Source organism: Octodon degus, unplaced genomic scaffold (genome assembly GCF_000260255.1).
Source record: "Octodon degus isolate 3935 unplaced genomic scaffold, OctDeg1.0 scaffold00037, whole genome shotgun sequence".
NCBI classification, from domain to species: domain Eukaryota; kingdom Metazoa; phylum Chordata; class Mammalia; order Rodentia; family Octodontidae; genus Octodon; species Octodon degus.
In genome coordinates, this window is record NW_004524613.1 from 15,813,431 (window position 1) to 15,830,249 (window position 16,819).

General features: G+C 46.3%; 1 protein-coding gene across 6 annotated transcripts in view; it reads left to right on the forward strand.

The window, feature by feature from the left end:
- Pkig (cAMP-dependent protein kinase inhibitor gamma) overlaps positions 1–16,819 on the forward strand; it is a 138,744-nt gene that overhangs the window by 116,152 nt on the left and 5,773 nt on the right. For 3 of the 6 annotated variants that reach the window (XM_004630934.3, XM_023714840.1, XM_023714836.1), the window contains one exon: positions 15,811–15,983. In XM_004630934.3, coding sequence (XP_004630991.1) covers positions 15,836–15,983 — 148 coding nt within the window. In that variant the 5' untranslated portion in view covers positions 15,811–15,835. Of the gene's footprint in view, positions 1–7,793; positions 7,854–15,742; positions 15,984–16,819 lie in introns of all 6 variants that reach the window. The other 3 variants (XM_023714839.1, XM_023714837.1, XM_023714838.1) reach the window with 2 other exon arrangements.

A 16,819-nucleotide genomic window follows, 5' to 3' on the forward strand; every position in this document is an offset into this window, starting at 1 on the left:
CATACATGTAAAAAAAGAGATAGGACTCACATACCATACAGTTCACTCATTTAAAGTGTATAGTTCAGTATATGCAGAGTGTATCTATTGCCATGATTTTAGCACATTTTCATCACCTACAAAGAAACCTCACGTCCTTTAGCCATCCTCTTTCCAATTCCCCACCTCTCCTTAGTCCTAGGCAACTGCTGATCTACTTTCTGTCTCCAGATGAGGCTTTGACACTTAAGAGTAATAGAGTGGGTGGGTGTCTTCATGCTGTGGAGTGGGCCATTTCCCAGGGAATAATTGGGCAAATGAAATTCAACTCTAATGTATTTTTTAAATGGCTTTATTAGCTAAGAAGCTACAAGCATGTTTCTGATATGCATCAGTTGGGACTTGACAAAGGCAGGAGGCAAGGGTTTTTTCCAGATCAATTTCCATTTGTCAGTGTTTTGTGTCAGGTTGGCTCTTCTTGGCAAGCACTGTAAGATGACTGTGGTTTCATGGGGTTGCCTTTCTCTGTTGGCATCAGAACTATGGCAGTTCAGCATGGGATCTTCTTTCTGTCATCAGAATCTCTGGCTTAGATTCTCTCTGTCTTATGCAGTTGTCAATGTAAAGGGCACTTATATAGTAGTTATTTATGGGTGTCATTCCTTGAAATTCAGGTGACAGTGGGTAGGAGATGCTGCCAGGTGTCTAGAGGCCATGCTCTCTTGAGCTATTTCATTTCAGCAGATACACTATATGTCTCTCCTGAGTCATTCATTCATTCATTCATTCATTCCTTCTTTTAGAGTTTTCTAACTAGGCATTATACACTGGGTAGTGTGCTAGGTGCTCAGTGACCCACTGAAGCTCATCTCAGATTAGTGGAATGTCTTCCACTCACATGGGGATAGCCAGTTGAGCGGAACAAAGCCACAAGTACAGGAAGTTTGATAGCAGGACAGTCCTCTGGTAAGATGAGACAGATACAGTGTCAGCCACATCAGGGGAAAGCCATCCCCAGAATACACTACCTTAGGGAATGTGCAGTGGGTCAGGAATGAGGAAGCACTTAGCCCTGGGCTTTATTAAGTCATTCAGTACCTCGAAAGGAAGCTTCAGGATCATTGCTAAAAACAGAGCCTACTTAGTCATGTCTACAGAATGAGGAGATGCTCTCTTAATTCTAGCGCTAGAGCACAACTCTTAACAGGTTGGGGACTAGGTGGGGGTAGCAGGCCCTCATGTCCCCAGCAGTTCCCTCCTGCCACATTAGCCCCTACCAAGTTCCCTTTTCCAAGAGCTCCCTCTTCCTATGACTCTCTCTGAGCCACAGACAGCATTGCCAGTGAGGCTGTGGGCCCAGCAGCCCCTGATCCTGCAGTTTGAATCCAGGCTTGTTTGTCCCAGCTACATGAAAAGGGCTCTGAGTTCCCAGTGCTGGCGAAGCTTAAGTAAGGTGATGCACAGAGAGCATCAATCACCACAGATGGGAACTGTTCTTAATTTATTTTTCTTAGATTTTAAATAATTATTGTTTTATTTTTTATTGCCACCATTATTTATTTGATCAGGAACCAGACTCATATATTTTGCCATTTATTTGTTTGTTTTACCTGTGGTCAAACTGAGGGTTTTGTGTAAGCTAAGCAAATGCTGTACTGCTGAGCTATATCCTGATCCTCAGGTGGTTATTTTAATCATTGGCTTGAAAATGCTGAGTGTCTTACTTTGTTGGTTGATTGGCTTATTAATTCATTCATATGTGTATTTCTGTTAAACTGGTGTTTCTGTTCACCATCATTCCCAGGAAGGGCCCACTATCTGGAGGTTGGGGATAGGCTGGAATACAAGGACTTGGGGATTTTGTATGAACTATGCTAAAGTGGGCCCAGCACTTTTGGTAATTCTTTTATGTTTCCCCATTACCGCCACTCAAGAGTTAGGATTTCTTCCTGGGTTAGTCTCCCTCACTAGACCATGAGCCTTTCTTAAGGACATGATTATCTTCTTTTGAATCTGGGGTATCTCATCCCAAGCCTGGTATACAGTGAGTGATTCATAAAGTTTTGTTGAATGAATGATTATTGTAAAGATAATATCTTGCTTCATTTCATTGTCTATGATGTATTTTTGGGGATGCTTTTTATAGAATTCTAGATCAGCTAGAGAAGGAAGCCTTGAACTGGAAGTAAATGGAGATTGTTCTAGTTATCCACCACAGCATAACACATCACCCCCAATACTTGGTGGAAAACAGCAGCAATAACTTACTGTATTATCTTTCATGGTTTCTGTGGCTCAGGAGTTGGGGACAGCTTGACTGGGAAATTCTGGCTTGGATCTCTTCTGCAGTTGCAGTTAGGCAGTGCCTGGAATGGGAGCAGCAAGGGCCTTGTGCAGCCAGCCATGTCTCGCTCATCCCAGCTCAGGCCCTCTATGTGGTCGCTTCGTGAGCTAGCTTGGACTTCCTCATATCATGGCAACCTCAGATTTCTACATGTCCAAGCTCCAAAGCCAGGTCCTTTGACAGAACCAGGTAGAAAGTGTATGACCCCTTTTAACATCATCTTAGAAATCACACAGCATCACTTGTGTTGCATTTAATTTGTTAGAAAGTAGTCAGGGGTTTTGGACATAGCTTAGTGGCAGGGTATTTTACTGCTGTGTACAAGGCTCTGTTTTCCTTCCCTAACACCACAGGGAAAAACACTGTTAGTCACTAAGGCCAGCTCATTCAAGAGGATTCAAATTAGACTTCTCTCTCGGCAGGAGGTGTGTCAGAGAATTTATAAATGTTTCAAAAGCATCACAGAGTGGACCAGTTTACCCCTTATTCACCCTGAGAGCCCTGAGGTTGAAGGGGAAGAACCATGCCAGAGGTGCCCAGCCTGGCACTGGCAGAGCTGGAGCTCAACCCAGACCCTGGACCTTTGGCCGCCTGCTTGGAAGTGACCTCACTTTCCCTTCCTGCCTCTCCTTTCACAGCAGATGGAAGGCTGCCACTCCTTGGGAACTTTACTTTGTAGCTGAGCCTCCACTGAGCTTAGATAATGCGTAGACAGCAAGAGGCAGGGAGACCCACCTGCTGGCCACAAGGAGCAGTCCAGCTGGACCGTGGAACTTGGTTCCAGAGACCACCACAGAAGCACAGCCTCTCATGGTGTGGAGAGTTTGTGTCACATTTCTAGTTCCCAGCTGTACGTGACGCAGTAACACTGCCCTGATACAGGACAGGCTGTAGATGCAGAAGTGGATGGGAATTTGAAGGTTTTTATCCTAAGGTAATTGTTTTCACTATTACTGTTAAGTTCAATCCAAAAAATAGAATTTGACCACAGAAATGGTAAAAGCATTTTACCTCCAGGTGAAAATCAAAACAATTTTGCTTGAGCGTAGGTAAAATGAAGTTGGGTGTTTGTTTTGTCCAGCTTGGTAGAGTGTTCTCTTTGAAGAAATGCTTTACATAGCCAGGCATTGGGCATGGTGGCAGATGCCTGTAATACCAGCACTTGATTGCCCTGAGTTCAAGGCCAGTCTAGACTCCATGGTGAGTTCAAAGCCATCCTGAACTACAGAGCAAGGCCCTATCTTAAAAGATAGGAAAAGAAGAGGAAGAAGATGAAGAGAAAGAAGAAATATTTTATAATGAGGCTGGGGACTGAAGGTGAGGGTGTGTGGAAAAAAAGACAGCAAAAAGAATGAACTAGATTGATGCCAGACACAAGCTAACTCATTTCCATGCTTTGCAGCCAAAGTGTTTGGGCTTCGTCCTGCTCTATGTTTCAGGCAGATGACTTTAAATAAATTACTGACCTCTCTGGGCCTCAGATACTTCTTTTATAAAACAGTGATAATGATCCTTTTTTTTTTTTAGTGCTAATATAAAATTAAAAGAGATATGTCTATAAGATGCATGGTACAGCCTGGCATGCAGGAAGACCTCCATAACGTGGGCTCTGGTTAATTCCCACATTTTATTTAAGGCCAAGGGTAAGGTCCTTACAACCATATGGTCCAGCTGTAGGTAAAGAAGTGAAACTGTAAAGCCTTTGCTGTGTCTACCGTGTCACTTTTGCCGGCAGACAGCTGAGCCCTGGCTTTCTTGATTGCATAGTGGGTGCCCAGTCACTGAAAGCCTTTGCCTTGTAGGTTTTAGAGCAGGAACACTTGAAAACCGAAGGCCAGGATTCTGCCAGTCCACTTAAAGTCTCTTTAGAAAGCAGAGAACAGAGAATGTTGCAGGCGAAGCAGATAGTTGAGCAGAGGTCTTGAGATCAAGACTTAAATTAGGTTTGGGGAATTAATGAGAGGCCAGTGTGGTCAGAGCAGAATGGCCAAGAAGAGAATGTAAATGAGATGAAAAGTTGCAGAGGAAGCAAGAGCCAGATCTGGCTCCTGCTCAGTGTGCAATGGGAAGTGTCAGAGGTGGGGAAAACTGGGGAATCCATGGCCCAGTTTCTGCTATGAGCATTACTCTGTCGGCGCAGGAAGCCAGCCTAGGGTTGGCAGGAGAGGGAACAGGACCACAGTGCGGGTCTCTGCAGGGTCTGGTGAGCCATGACAGACCTAGTGGTGCACACAGGAGGAGGTGGCCAAGTGCAAGCTCTACATAGATATGAAAGACCTAATGAGGAAGTGTATGTGAGTGGTGGAAGAGAAGGGTTAAGAATGGCTCCAGGTTCCCAGCTCCAGCAGCCTGGACAGATGCTGGCACCTTTCCTGAGCTGGGAAAGGCTGGGCAGAAGCAGGCTGGTGACTGGATGCTTAAAGTGTGCCGTACTAACACCACAAAGTAGCGGTGCAGTTTCGCCAATCCAGAGCCCTAAAGAGAAGCTTGGGGTTTTGGGGTTGATGGGCAAATACTATGTAAGGGAAAAGATGAAAATCTGTAGGGACAAATATGGAATAGGACTGGGATCCTGGGGGAGGGACTCTAACACAAAGGACCCGACAAGGGGAAGCGCCTGTCTGGAGCTGCTAGAGAGGTTGGAGGGAGGCCCAGGGATTGAGATCTCTAGAAGCCCCAGGAGGAAAATAGTTTGAGAAGAAGGAAACTGGAAGGGGGCAGAAAAGTGTCCATGGGGCCTGGCAGTGTGACAGTCACTGAGGTCTGGCTCCAGCACGCTGCTCTTCCCTTCTCTACTGCCTCTGCCTGGGCCAGTGGGCATCTGAGCCTTCTGGACACAGAGGCCGCAGCCTGCCTGTCTGTCTCTAAACAAAACCTCAGCCAGGACCATTCTAAATGGGCAGCAGGTTCTGTGTTGGTAGGAGCCAGAGCTGCTCGCTGGTGGCACTGCAACAGCCTTATTCCTAAAGCTGTAGGCTTCGATGCAGCCAGAGGCCCTGCCCCCTCCTGCTTCTCAGGATGTGCTCCATTTGGGCCCTGCCTCTTCTGCTCACTTCAGTGCCACCCTGGTTCTGGCTTCCCAGCACAGAAGTGCTGCTCGTTGATGTAGGGGAATGGAGGCTGGTTCAGTAGGCCATAGCATGTCATCAGGTACCCCCCACCCCCATCCTGTCTTTCCTCAGAGAAACCTCAGAGCCTTGTGCTGACCCCCACAGAGCTTTTCCCATGAGGCAAGTCTCGCTCTTATGCTCCATGTCTTCTGCAAAGTCTGTTTGCTTTTTGCATGGTTTCTGCAAATATTTAGTTTTTTAAAAATAAAAGACAGGAAATTGACCTTTCAAATATATTTGGAAAATAATTTGGAGCTGTAATGGAATCTGCCTAATGGATGAGGACTGATAGCTACAGACTTGGAACAGTCCATGTAGCTCTTGGCAGAGCCTGTGGCCTCTTCAGTTTACAAGCTGAAGAGAATAATAAAACCCCAAGGGAAAAGTAGCTTCCTGTGGGGAAACCTGACAGGCCAGGTCAAGCACCTGCTGGTGCTGCAGCCTCTGACCCTGGCCAGAGAGGCCCAGGGCCAGTGGGTATGAGCAAGCTCCTCCCTTCCACTTTGGGATCCTCCCCCAAAGAGTGCTCAGTCACACGCTTATAAGCATACAGGCTCCACCAAGGCCCCAGGCCTTACGAGGATGCGGAAGAGCTTGCATTTATTTTTGTTGTTGTTTTGAGACAGAGTCTTGCTAGAGTCTTGCTAGGTAACCCAGGCTGGCCTCAAACTTAGAACAATCCTCCTGCCTCAGTGTTGAAAATGCTGGAATTAGGAGCATGTACCACCACCCTGGCAAGCTTTGTTCTTTTGCATCCTGTAGAACTCAGTTTGAGATGAATGTTAAATGGGAGCTATGCATTTGAACTAGCTGTTAACTCATGCTCTACCCACTTTTCTTTTTTAAAATTAAAAAAAAAATTTTTTTATTTGGTGCAGTCTTGCTATGCAGCTTAGAGTCATAGTGATCCTCCTGTCTCAGCCTTCCCAGAGCTGGGATTATAGGCGTGCACTGGCACAGCTTCCAGGGCTGGCACGGCATGCAGTGCTGGGGATTGGATGTGGGTCCTTGTGCTTGCCAGGCAGGTGCTTAGACTGCTGAGCTGTCTCCCTAGCTCATCTACCCACTTTTTCTGTAATTTTATCCCAGAGCCATATCTTCAAGGAAGACTTTCCTGACTGTAGCATCTTGAACAGAGCCCCTTGTACTGCAGGGGGCTCTCTCCTCTTCTGGCACAGCACAAACCATGATCTGTGTGAGAGACTAGTTAACCTGGTCAGTGACTTTTTCTTGTATCAGATGGTAGATGTCTAATTCAGCATCCCAGTTAGTGTGTCCCGTGCTGGCAATGTGCCTGGTGTATAGGGAGTGCTTAGTAGATGAGGAACAGATGAAATGTTATTACTGGATGGGATGCAGAGATTGCATTTCAACCTTCATTATTCAGATGGGGTAGGGAGGAAACTGGGAGAGAGGAAGGTACTTGTAGGAGCTGAACCTTTGGCTATGGGGTGGTGGTGGGCTGTGCCGCCTTTGCTCCTGCTGCCTGGGGATCTAGGGCACTTAACATTTATGGATGCACCGGGTAGTCATTAAACTTCAACTGTGTTTCAACCTTTTATCCATTACAGTGTGCATGCCAGCCGGGGTCACCACTTTTGTGCACCTTATATTATACTTAGCAGCAGAAAGGACAGAGGAGGTATAGGTTTGGGGCTTCTATAGTACCAGTAGACACAAAGTAAAAACAATGAAGGACTTAAATGCCAAAAGGAGAGTTTTACTGATAATTCACCCCCAAAATAGACCATGCTAGTGTTTTATTGTCTACTTTAAACATTCTGTGTAACTCTTGCTGTCTCATTGGATCTTCCCAGTAGCCCGAAACAGCCCAAATGTGGGCTGTCGCTGTTGTTCCGGGGCACTATGGTGAAGGAAGTTGTCCAGTCTCACAGCTAGTAAGCAGGGAAGCTGCTTTGGATTGCAGCACTAGGTACCCTCTGCCATAGTGCAGCCCCTGCCTTAGAGATCTGTGGTGTCACCCCTGTCCCCTAAGAGGACAGTGTGGTGTAAGAGAAGGATCTCTGGACCAGAGTTCAGACCCTAGAATTCAGGAATCTTGGACAAGGCGATTTCCCTTTTTGAACCTCCATTTCTCAACTGAGGTGACTGTCTAGATGAGCTCTGGGATCCCTTTCAGCTACATTCTACCACAAACTTTTCATTAATTGAACAATTATTTCCTGAGCTCTGCTGTGGCTTCCTCTTGCCTGGAGATATGTAACAGGTCATGGGATATAAACAGTCAGACTCAGAACTCAGGAGAGAAAAGATGGGAAACCCAGGAGTCAGGACAGAAAAACAATTATGTGTTGAGATTAAAAACAAAAAACTGACCTTCAGTTCACTTTGTAACTTAGGCTTGATCTTGAACTTGCAGTGAATCCTCCTGCCTCTGACCTCCAGTGCTGTGATCACAAGTGTGTACTACCTTGCCGGACTCTACCTTGTCCTTTTTAATCACTGATGGTTTCTGAGCTTGGCATGAGTGAGTGGACTGCTGTTTATCTGCCATTTGATCCCCTTCCCCTTCTTGCAAAGGGAAGGTGGAAGGGTTGAGGGTGAATTGAGAATGAAAGTGCCAGAGGGAGTGTAGCTGGAAGACCAGAAGACCAGAAGACCCGTCGTCCTGAGCTGGGTAGAGCCAGGTAGAGACAGTGACTGACCAGGGCCGTGGCTGTGTGGAGACAATGGGCAGTGGGGCTTCTCTGCTTGGGAAAGCAAGGGTCAAAGCTGGTGACTGAACCTGTGATGTAGGGTGCTGCCTAAGGAAGAGGAAGCTGAGCGAGGCATGAGCTAAGGGTCTCAGGGCTTGACGTGGGTGGTGGATGGTGGAGGGTTTTTTTTTTTTTTAGAGAAAAAAGCCCAAAAATTTCAAAACAAGATAATAGAATGGTAACGATGGTTAATAGATTGCATATTGTCACCTTTAAATTAATTACTTGGAGCACAAGATATAGGTATTTAATTGTCTAAAAAATATTAGCACAAACCTTTCTTTTCAGTGAACTAAGGGAAATTAGTAGTATAACTGTCTTAATATATATATTTCTTTTCTCCATTCACCATCCCAATTTTCTTTCCTTTTGAAATTTTCCATTTTCAAGATCTATTATACATTTTAGATCTTTTCCAGCTTTTCATGCTGGGGGGACAATATAAGGGTTACACATATGAGTCTGGTTTTTGAGTATGGTCTTGAGTTTCATGCATTTACCTATAAGAATCTCCAGTTTACTGGAACCAGGGAAATGGCTCAGTAGAATAAGCAGCTGCCTGGCAAGCACAAAGGCCTGAGTTCAATCCCCGGTTCCGCAAAAAAAAAAAAAGCATCTCCAGTTTATGCTCTTTATGACTGAATGGTACTCCATTATATAAAAAGACCACATCTTTTCTATCCACTCCTCCTTTGATGGGCATTTGGGTTATTTCCAAGATCTAGGTGTGCCAAATTGTGCTGTTATAAACATGGATGTATATGTACCACTGTGATTTGATATTCTCAGTTTTTCCAGGCAAATACCCACAAGAGGAAGAGCTGATTTAATGTTTCTGTTTTAATATTTAGAACTGTGATTCATTCTGAATTTAGTTTAGTACGTAGTGAAAGATATGGGTCTAATTTTAATCTTAGGTATCTGCGGAGCCTATTTTTCCAGCATCATTTATAACAGAGGCTGTCTTTCTTCCAGTAATTGTGTTTGGTATCTTTGTCAAAGATAAGGTGGTTGAGTATGCCTGGAGTATTTCTGCATCTTCTCATCTGTTCCATTGATCTTTGGGCCTGTTTTTTTTTTTTTTTTTGGCTAGTACCACGTTGTTTTTATCTTAATGGCTTTATAGTATCATTTCAAGTTGGGGATTGTGATGCCCCATGAAGGAGGTTTTGATTAAGAGGAAGGAGTGAGTACTGCAGAGGAGAGGGTGATTCTGTCCTTTATCCTTCCACTGGATGTCTGCATCTCCACAGAGAGAGACATGGTGCTGAATGAAGGGAAGGTGATATCAAAAGAGAGGATGAGATGTGTGGGGCAGTGAGAGGAGACACCCCAGAAGGGAGCAAAGGATGGCACTGGGGTGTTCTGCTATTCAAGGGACTAGGGGAAAACACATTCTGCAGGGTGAAGGAAGTTATTTAACATCACAGCCTCAGTTTCCTCATTTTTGAAAAGGGGTTTCTAATATCATCTCCTCATAGGGTACATTAAGAGTTACACGAGAGAACACATAGAAGGATCTAGGCTTGCTGGTCAGAAGCAGGACTCACATTAATTTGTTATTTATTTAGTAAATGAGAAGTACCCACATGCCACATATTGGACTAGCACTTCAGGATCCCCTGGGCCACAAAAGACAGCACAGTGCTTGCCCTCATGGTAGCGGGATTATTAAAGAAATTAAAAAGCATAAAATTTGTATATATAATTAATATAAAATGATGTTACGGCTGGGGCTACGGCTCAGTGATAGAGTGGCTGACATGTGGGAGACCCTATATATTTTTTCTCTATCATCCAAAACAGAGGACAAAAACATGACTCGAGGACATGTGGCCAGTTGAAGAGGCTAAAGGGTTTAGAAACAGATCCAGATACACAATTTTCTGTATAATAATGGTAAAATTTCAAACAATGAGGAAATGATTGGTTCTTCAACAAATGATTTTGAGATAGGTAGAAAAAATTAAAGTGGATCATACCTTACAGCAGAGCAGTCAAAGATTTAAATATGAAAAATGAAGCCATAGAAGTAATAGAAATAAGTGAGAGAATTCATTACTAATCTCAGAATGAGGAAGATATTTCTAAGTATGCTGCAAACCCCACAAGCCATAAAATGGATCAGTTTACTTGGATGAACATGAAACTATGTTCGGGGAGAGATGCTAAAAATGAAGTCAAAGAGCAACTCCTCTTAAGGCAAAAGATTGCTTTAATATATTAAGATGCCCTAGGGTGACTGGAGAGCGGTAGACCGAAGAAGTCCTGCAAATCCATAAGAAAACCCCCTACAAAATGGGAAGAAGGATTTGAAGAAACAGAAAAAGAAATGCACATCCTTCATGTTCTGCTTTACTCATAGAGCTGTACAAACCAGCTGCCCCCTTTCACCTCTTAGATTACACACAAAACAGCCTTGTTAAGAATGGTAGTGAAGCACTGTGCTCCTCATACATAGCTTAGGGGAATAGCTGTGGTGCCAGAGTCCTCTCCCGAATTCAGGTGTTGCCAGAGGGATAGCATTGAAAGGGCAGGGCCTTTATGTTAGCTTTCCCCCCCCCCCCAGTACCCAGGCTTGAACTTGTCACCTTGAGCTTGCCAGGCAGGCGCTTATGCCACTGAGCTAACTCCTCGGCCCCTGGCAGGGCTTTTAAGAGGGGATTAGATCACACGCCCTAATGAAAAAAAACGAAGATGTGCTGCGTACGTGCACCAGCTACCCACAGTGAACATCTTCCTTACGTACCACAAATGTATACTAATGAGAAAGAGCCAGACTGAGGCTCTGCTTCCCCCAGTCCTGCCTCCCACGTGGTGCAGGCATAGCAAGGCGTGGGGTGGGGGGAAGGCAGCCTTGAGCAGATGCCAACACCTGGATGTTTGACCTTCCACAACTGTGAAAAAGAATTCTGCTCTTTACAAGTTAACTAGTGTCAAGGTACTTTGTCTTAACAGCACAAAATGGACTAAGACAAATTTAAAAGCTTTTGTGGAAGAAAATTGAGTAGTTCTGTAACATAATAATAATATTTAAAAAAGCACAGAGCCTTTGATGTGCCAACTTTACTTTTTTTTCCTTGGTGGTACTGGGGATTGAACTCAGGACCTTCACACTGAGCCACATCCACCACCCCATTTTAAATTTTGAGAGAGGGTCTCACTAAATTCCTGAGTTGCCTAGGCTGGGTTCAAACTTGTGATCCTCTGGCCTCAGCCTCCCAGAGTGCTAAGATTACAGACACACACCACCGTATCAATTGTAATTTTACTTTTATGGGCACAATCTCAAAATTTGTAACTAGGGTAGTAATTAAATTATTTTACAGGAGACAACAGAATATCATGCTGCTGATAAAAAGAAGAATTTATGTCTACGTGGACGTTGGTTTTATTTCCAGGGTTTTTGTTATGGGTCACTGAGAATAGGAACAAAATCAGAAGCCAGATTGGAATTTAAGAGCCTTTGTTACTGAGCTCAGGGCTGCCAGTCATTTCTCACTCAGAAGACTGATCAGTGCCTCACCAGGGAAGCAAGGAGCTTTTAAAATGAAAGTCCCAAGACTCGGGGGTCTTTCACAGTTCAGCGATATGTGCAGTTTGCCCGTATGGGGGCTTGTTCAGCAAGCCATTTTTTGCAAGATGCATCTTAATTAAGCTCACCATGTTTATAGGAATTAGATTAGGGAGGGGAGGAGACAGTTACTCAGTTACTCCTTACTGAATAGCCTTGAACAGTGTGAGGACACATTCCTTAGAGTAGATAACAAGAAGCATGAGGGAACCTAATAGTCTTCCATAGTTACAGCTCCAAATTCAGTTGACCCATTACAGTTTTAGTATAATCACTGATTGGTTTCAGTGTAGTTTTTTAGAGGAAGAAAACAAGGTGGAAAATAAGAAAATTTAATTAAAAAATGTGAGAGAGGGAATTTATATATTGCATAAACTACCTGTGGAAGCACCCTTCCCCCCCCCCCCCGTCTGTCTGTCTCTCTCTCTCTTTCTCTTTTGTATTTAGTGCAGGGTCTACAAGGTCTCACTACATAGGTCGAACTCCTGGTGATCTGCCTGTGTTCAGCCTCCCAAGAGCTGGGATTACAGGCAGGCGCCACCACAATCTCAGCGCACTCTGGGGCTGGGGCTGGCACAGCACTCCGGGAATGGAACCCAGTCCCTGCACTGTGCCTAAGCAGGTGTTTTAGTCCACTGAGCTATCTGGCTGTCCCTTCCTTCTGTCTCTCTTGAGTTTTATGTCATATGCACACACACTCAAGAGTCAGACAACTTACAGACTGGGGATGTAGCTCAGTGGTAGGTAGGGCACCTGCCTAGCGTGCAGAGGCCCTGGGTGCTGCCCTCAGCACCACAACAATGAATAAGTAAATAAGATAGATGTTTTCACTGTAGAAAGGTTTAGAAAATAAAAATATTTTAGCTGGGCATGGTGGCACACACCTGTAATCCCAGCACTTGGGAGGCTGAGGCAGGATGGTAGCCATGAGTTTGAGGCCAACCTGGGCTACATGAGTTCAAAGGCAGCCTGAACTACATAGGGAGACCCTGTCTCAAAAGAACCCCGCAAAGTTTTAAAATCACTTTAAATAGTTATAATGGTATATTTGAGATCTTTTTCATTTAATAATGTATATGAACATTTTCCTGTTCTTAAAAATATTTTCAAACATTATTTAATTCTTGAATGGTATTTCACTTGGTACAGATTAGTTGTATCTGTCTATAGCTCTCTACTGCCCTCTGAGGGCATTTGCCATGTCTATTTAACAACTCATTTTGCCGTCTTTAACGAAACATACCAAAAGGTAGTTTTAACAATACTGTAATGAGCATCTTTGTGCATTTATCTTCACCCACAAGTTAGATTATTTCCTTAGAATAACTTCTTATAAACTGACTTAGTGGCTCAGGGTTATGAGAAGGTTGAAGTTTCTTGATACACATCAATAAGCCACTTCCCAGAGAGGTCTGGGCTGTTTACATCTCATAACAGGTTGATGATTCTTTCTCTTATTTCCTCACTTGCTATTGACTGTAAAGTGTAGATAATAACTGAAGAAAAGTCTGTGGCAGAGCAAAAGAATGATGTGTGCGTGCTCTGGGCTGGGGGGCCCCTCAGACCCAGGCTGGGCCCCCGAGTGTGCTGAGGCGTAGGATAGGACAGCAGAGCCTGTTGGCTGCTCCAGGATTGGGCTTGGCACTCATCCTGCCTCCCTGTGTGCCAGTGGGAGGCTTTCTGCCTGGGCAGCTCGTGAGGTCAGACAGGGCAAGGGCCAAGGCAGAGCCCAGTCTGTTTCAGTGAGAGGCTGGCCTTTCAGATGAGCTGTAACTCCATCCCATGGTGTCAGATCCTGGAGATACAGACTTCAGCAGCCATGCAGTGCGCTGTGGTGGACGGGGACCTTTTCTAGACTTTTGAGAGGGGGTGGCCCCATCATCCCCACAGATAGGTAGTGGGAGTCGAGGGTGGGCAGATAGAAATTTAATCCAGAGTAATTATGGGGTGCCTGCTGCTTACCAAGCATGGTTTAGAGAATCTGGGTATAGAGCAACCTGTGTGTGTTAGCCCAGCTGTCAGGATTAAGCCTTTCAGTTTGATTTGGTAAAAATCCAGACACCCTGCCTCCCATCCTTATTCTCATGGGCCTGGTATTCTAATTGGAGGAAAAGAGCTGAGGAAATAGGCTCTGGAACTGGCTTGGGGTCTGACCCTTCCCACGGGCACAGGTATTATGTGGAGGAAAAGCCTGGGCCTGCGAGCCAGAGCGTCTGCTAGACCTTTCTGAGTTACACACCTACCTCAGAGGGCTGTGGTGACCATTTAGAAGGGTTGTAGATAAAAGGAGCACCTCACGGATGGTACCTTGTCTCTTACAGTTAGCACTGCCCTTGTAGCTTGCATTGTTGCTACTGTTAGTGTTACTGTAACAGGCCATTCTGGACTGGAAGCTTTAAGCAGTTTCTTCAGAGGGGAGTGAAACTGACCTGCGGAGGGAAGGCCTCTGGGATTTCCTTCAGTTCTGAAGCCAGAGCACTGTAAGAAAGATAGGCAGCGTGTGCCATCTGCTGGATGTAGGGAAAATTGCATCCCACTGAATTGTGTCCCCCACCTTGATTTGGGGGAACCTGAGCCTGAGAAGGGCAAGCTCTTTGCTGCAGAGAGTAGGCTGTAAAATACATGTAGTATGATGCTCACTTTTTTTTCTTCCTTGCAGTGGAGATGGATCCCAGGGCCTTATGCTAGGCAGGCACTGTACCACTGAATTATGTGCCCAGCCCTCCCAATAATGCTTAAATTATATGGCTCCTTTTTGTACATACAGTTCTTTTCTATTCCCTCTCTAGGCTGTTTTATCAGCCACCAAGCCTGCTAACCACTACCTGCAAGTAATAATTTCTAATTTCATAGCTTTGCTGCCCAGTCAGTCTCCTGAGCTCCTACCTGTTTGGCCCACGTACCTATTGTGCCTCTCCCTTGGAAAGCTCACAGGCACTTCAGAGTCATGGCCAAGCACACCTCCTGATTTCCACGCCACCGTCCCTCCCCTAATACTCTGCTGCTATTCCCCATTTCAGGAAGCCAGACTTCTACTCTCTGACTTATTTGTGTCAAAAACCTACATTTCTCATTAGTCAAACTCATGCCTATTGCTCTCTTGTCCAGATTAGATCTACAATATATCTCAGCACCACTGTCTTCCTGCACCCAAACTCCACAGGGCCTCCTCACTTACTCCTTTCCAGGCCCAGCTCCACACAGACACACAAGCCATCTTGGAAAGCACACATATAATCACTCATGACCCACCCTAAAACCCTCTCAGGGTCCAGGAATCAGACACGGTCTGGTCTGGCCTTGCCCACCTCAGCTCTCCTGCCATATTCCAGCCCACCATGCCTGCCTTCCTCAGAACCTCCACACATTCTGTTCCCACTTCTTTTTTGACACAGGGTCGCACTGTGTAGTCCACGCTGGCCTTGAACTCATGGTAGTCCTTCTGCCTCTGCCTCCCAAGGGCTAAGTTTACAAGTGTGCACCACCACACCTGGCCATCCTCTTCTCTTGCGATCTGCTTCCCCTCACTCTTCATCTGCGTAATGCCCAGCCACCTTTGGATCTCAGATAAAATGCCACTTTCTGATCCCAGTCTTGGTCAGATCTTGGCAGTCACTCCAGAACCCTGTATTCTCCCCTGAAGTCCTGAGAGCCATGGTACTGGGTAATAAGTGCTTAGGTACTGGGCAGTTTGACACAGCCTCCAGCTCATAAGTTCTGTGGCTGGTTAAGAGGGCACCTGGGGAAGAGGTAAGTGAGTGTTGCTGCTGGAGAGGGGAGCAGGGTGTGAGTCAAGGAGGCATCACCCAGAGTGAAGTGCTGTGTGGGCGGGGACCGGGCTGCTCCTTCGTGGCTGCACCTGCCACACCTAGCAGGTGAGAGCCGGGCGTGTGATGTGGACAAGCAGGTTGTGTTTATCTGTAACCTCAGAAAAAAGGCTGAAGGTTTATACTCCATGTTGCTGGTGGTTGTCAGGGGTAGAATTATGATGTTTTTATGTTTTCTGCTCTGTCTTCAGTGAAAAGAGGAGTAACTACTTTTGGCAGAAGACATCGGTGCCTCACCTCCGCCCTCCTGTCTCCACAGGCCTGAGAGCGATGCGACAGGCGTGATGGAGGTCGAGTCCTCCTACTCGGACTTCATCTCCTGTGACCGAACAGGCCGTCGGAACGCGGTCCCTGACATCCAGGGCGACTCAGAGGCCGTGAGTGTGCGGAAGCTGGCTGGAGACATGGGCGAGCTGGCCCTTGAGGGGGCAGGTGAGAGCCAATGTGCTTCTGTGATCTTTGCCAGCCTGGGCTGGTCTCCGAGTCCTGGATTGCACACACTTCCTCAGAGAAGCAGCTGCATGCAAATGGGGCCTGGCCCACGGTCAGTGGCAGAGTCCAGCCAAGTGCCAGTGGGAGTGTGACAGCATGCCAGGACCTGAGAATCCAGCTGGGCATCCGGGGCCCTTCCCATCACCCATGAACTCCATCAGCTCTCTTCCAAGATGTAGCCCAGCTCAAGCTGCTCTTCTCAGCCTCTGACTGGGCCAGCCGCTCCCGCCCTCCCCTTGCTCTGCGCGGCAGCCGTCCAGTCCTGTCCTGCCAGAGCATTCCCAGGACATCCCAGCAGAGCAAGGCGGGCTCTTCAGCGCCCACAGCAGCCGTGCCACTTGGATCCTGCCAACTCCACGCTACACCCCCATCTGAGCTTTCGGGCATTTCTCAGCCAGGGCTCAGGTCTTCCCTGTCAGTGCCTTTTGTTTCACTTTTCCTCTGCTTAGAATGCCCCCATCCAGCACCAGGGCTGCTGTCACTCTCAGCTAGTGGGTTCCCTGGCAGATCTCCCCACACAGCTCAAGCAACCTTCCCCAAGAAAGTGACTCCCAGACAAGGTCTCACTTGACTGTTCAGCTCCAGGAGAGCAGGACTTTCTCTTCTGCCTGCACACAAGTAGGCACTTGGTGACCACGGACCGGATGAAGGCCTAGAGGACATTCCTGCTCCCTCCAATTCTCCCTCCAGCCTTCTGGGGGGCTCTGCTCCATTCAGACCCACTGGCCAGCCGGGACCCTTCTGGGAAATCTTTTCTTTTCTTTTTTTTTTTTTTT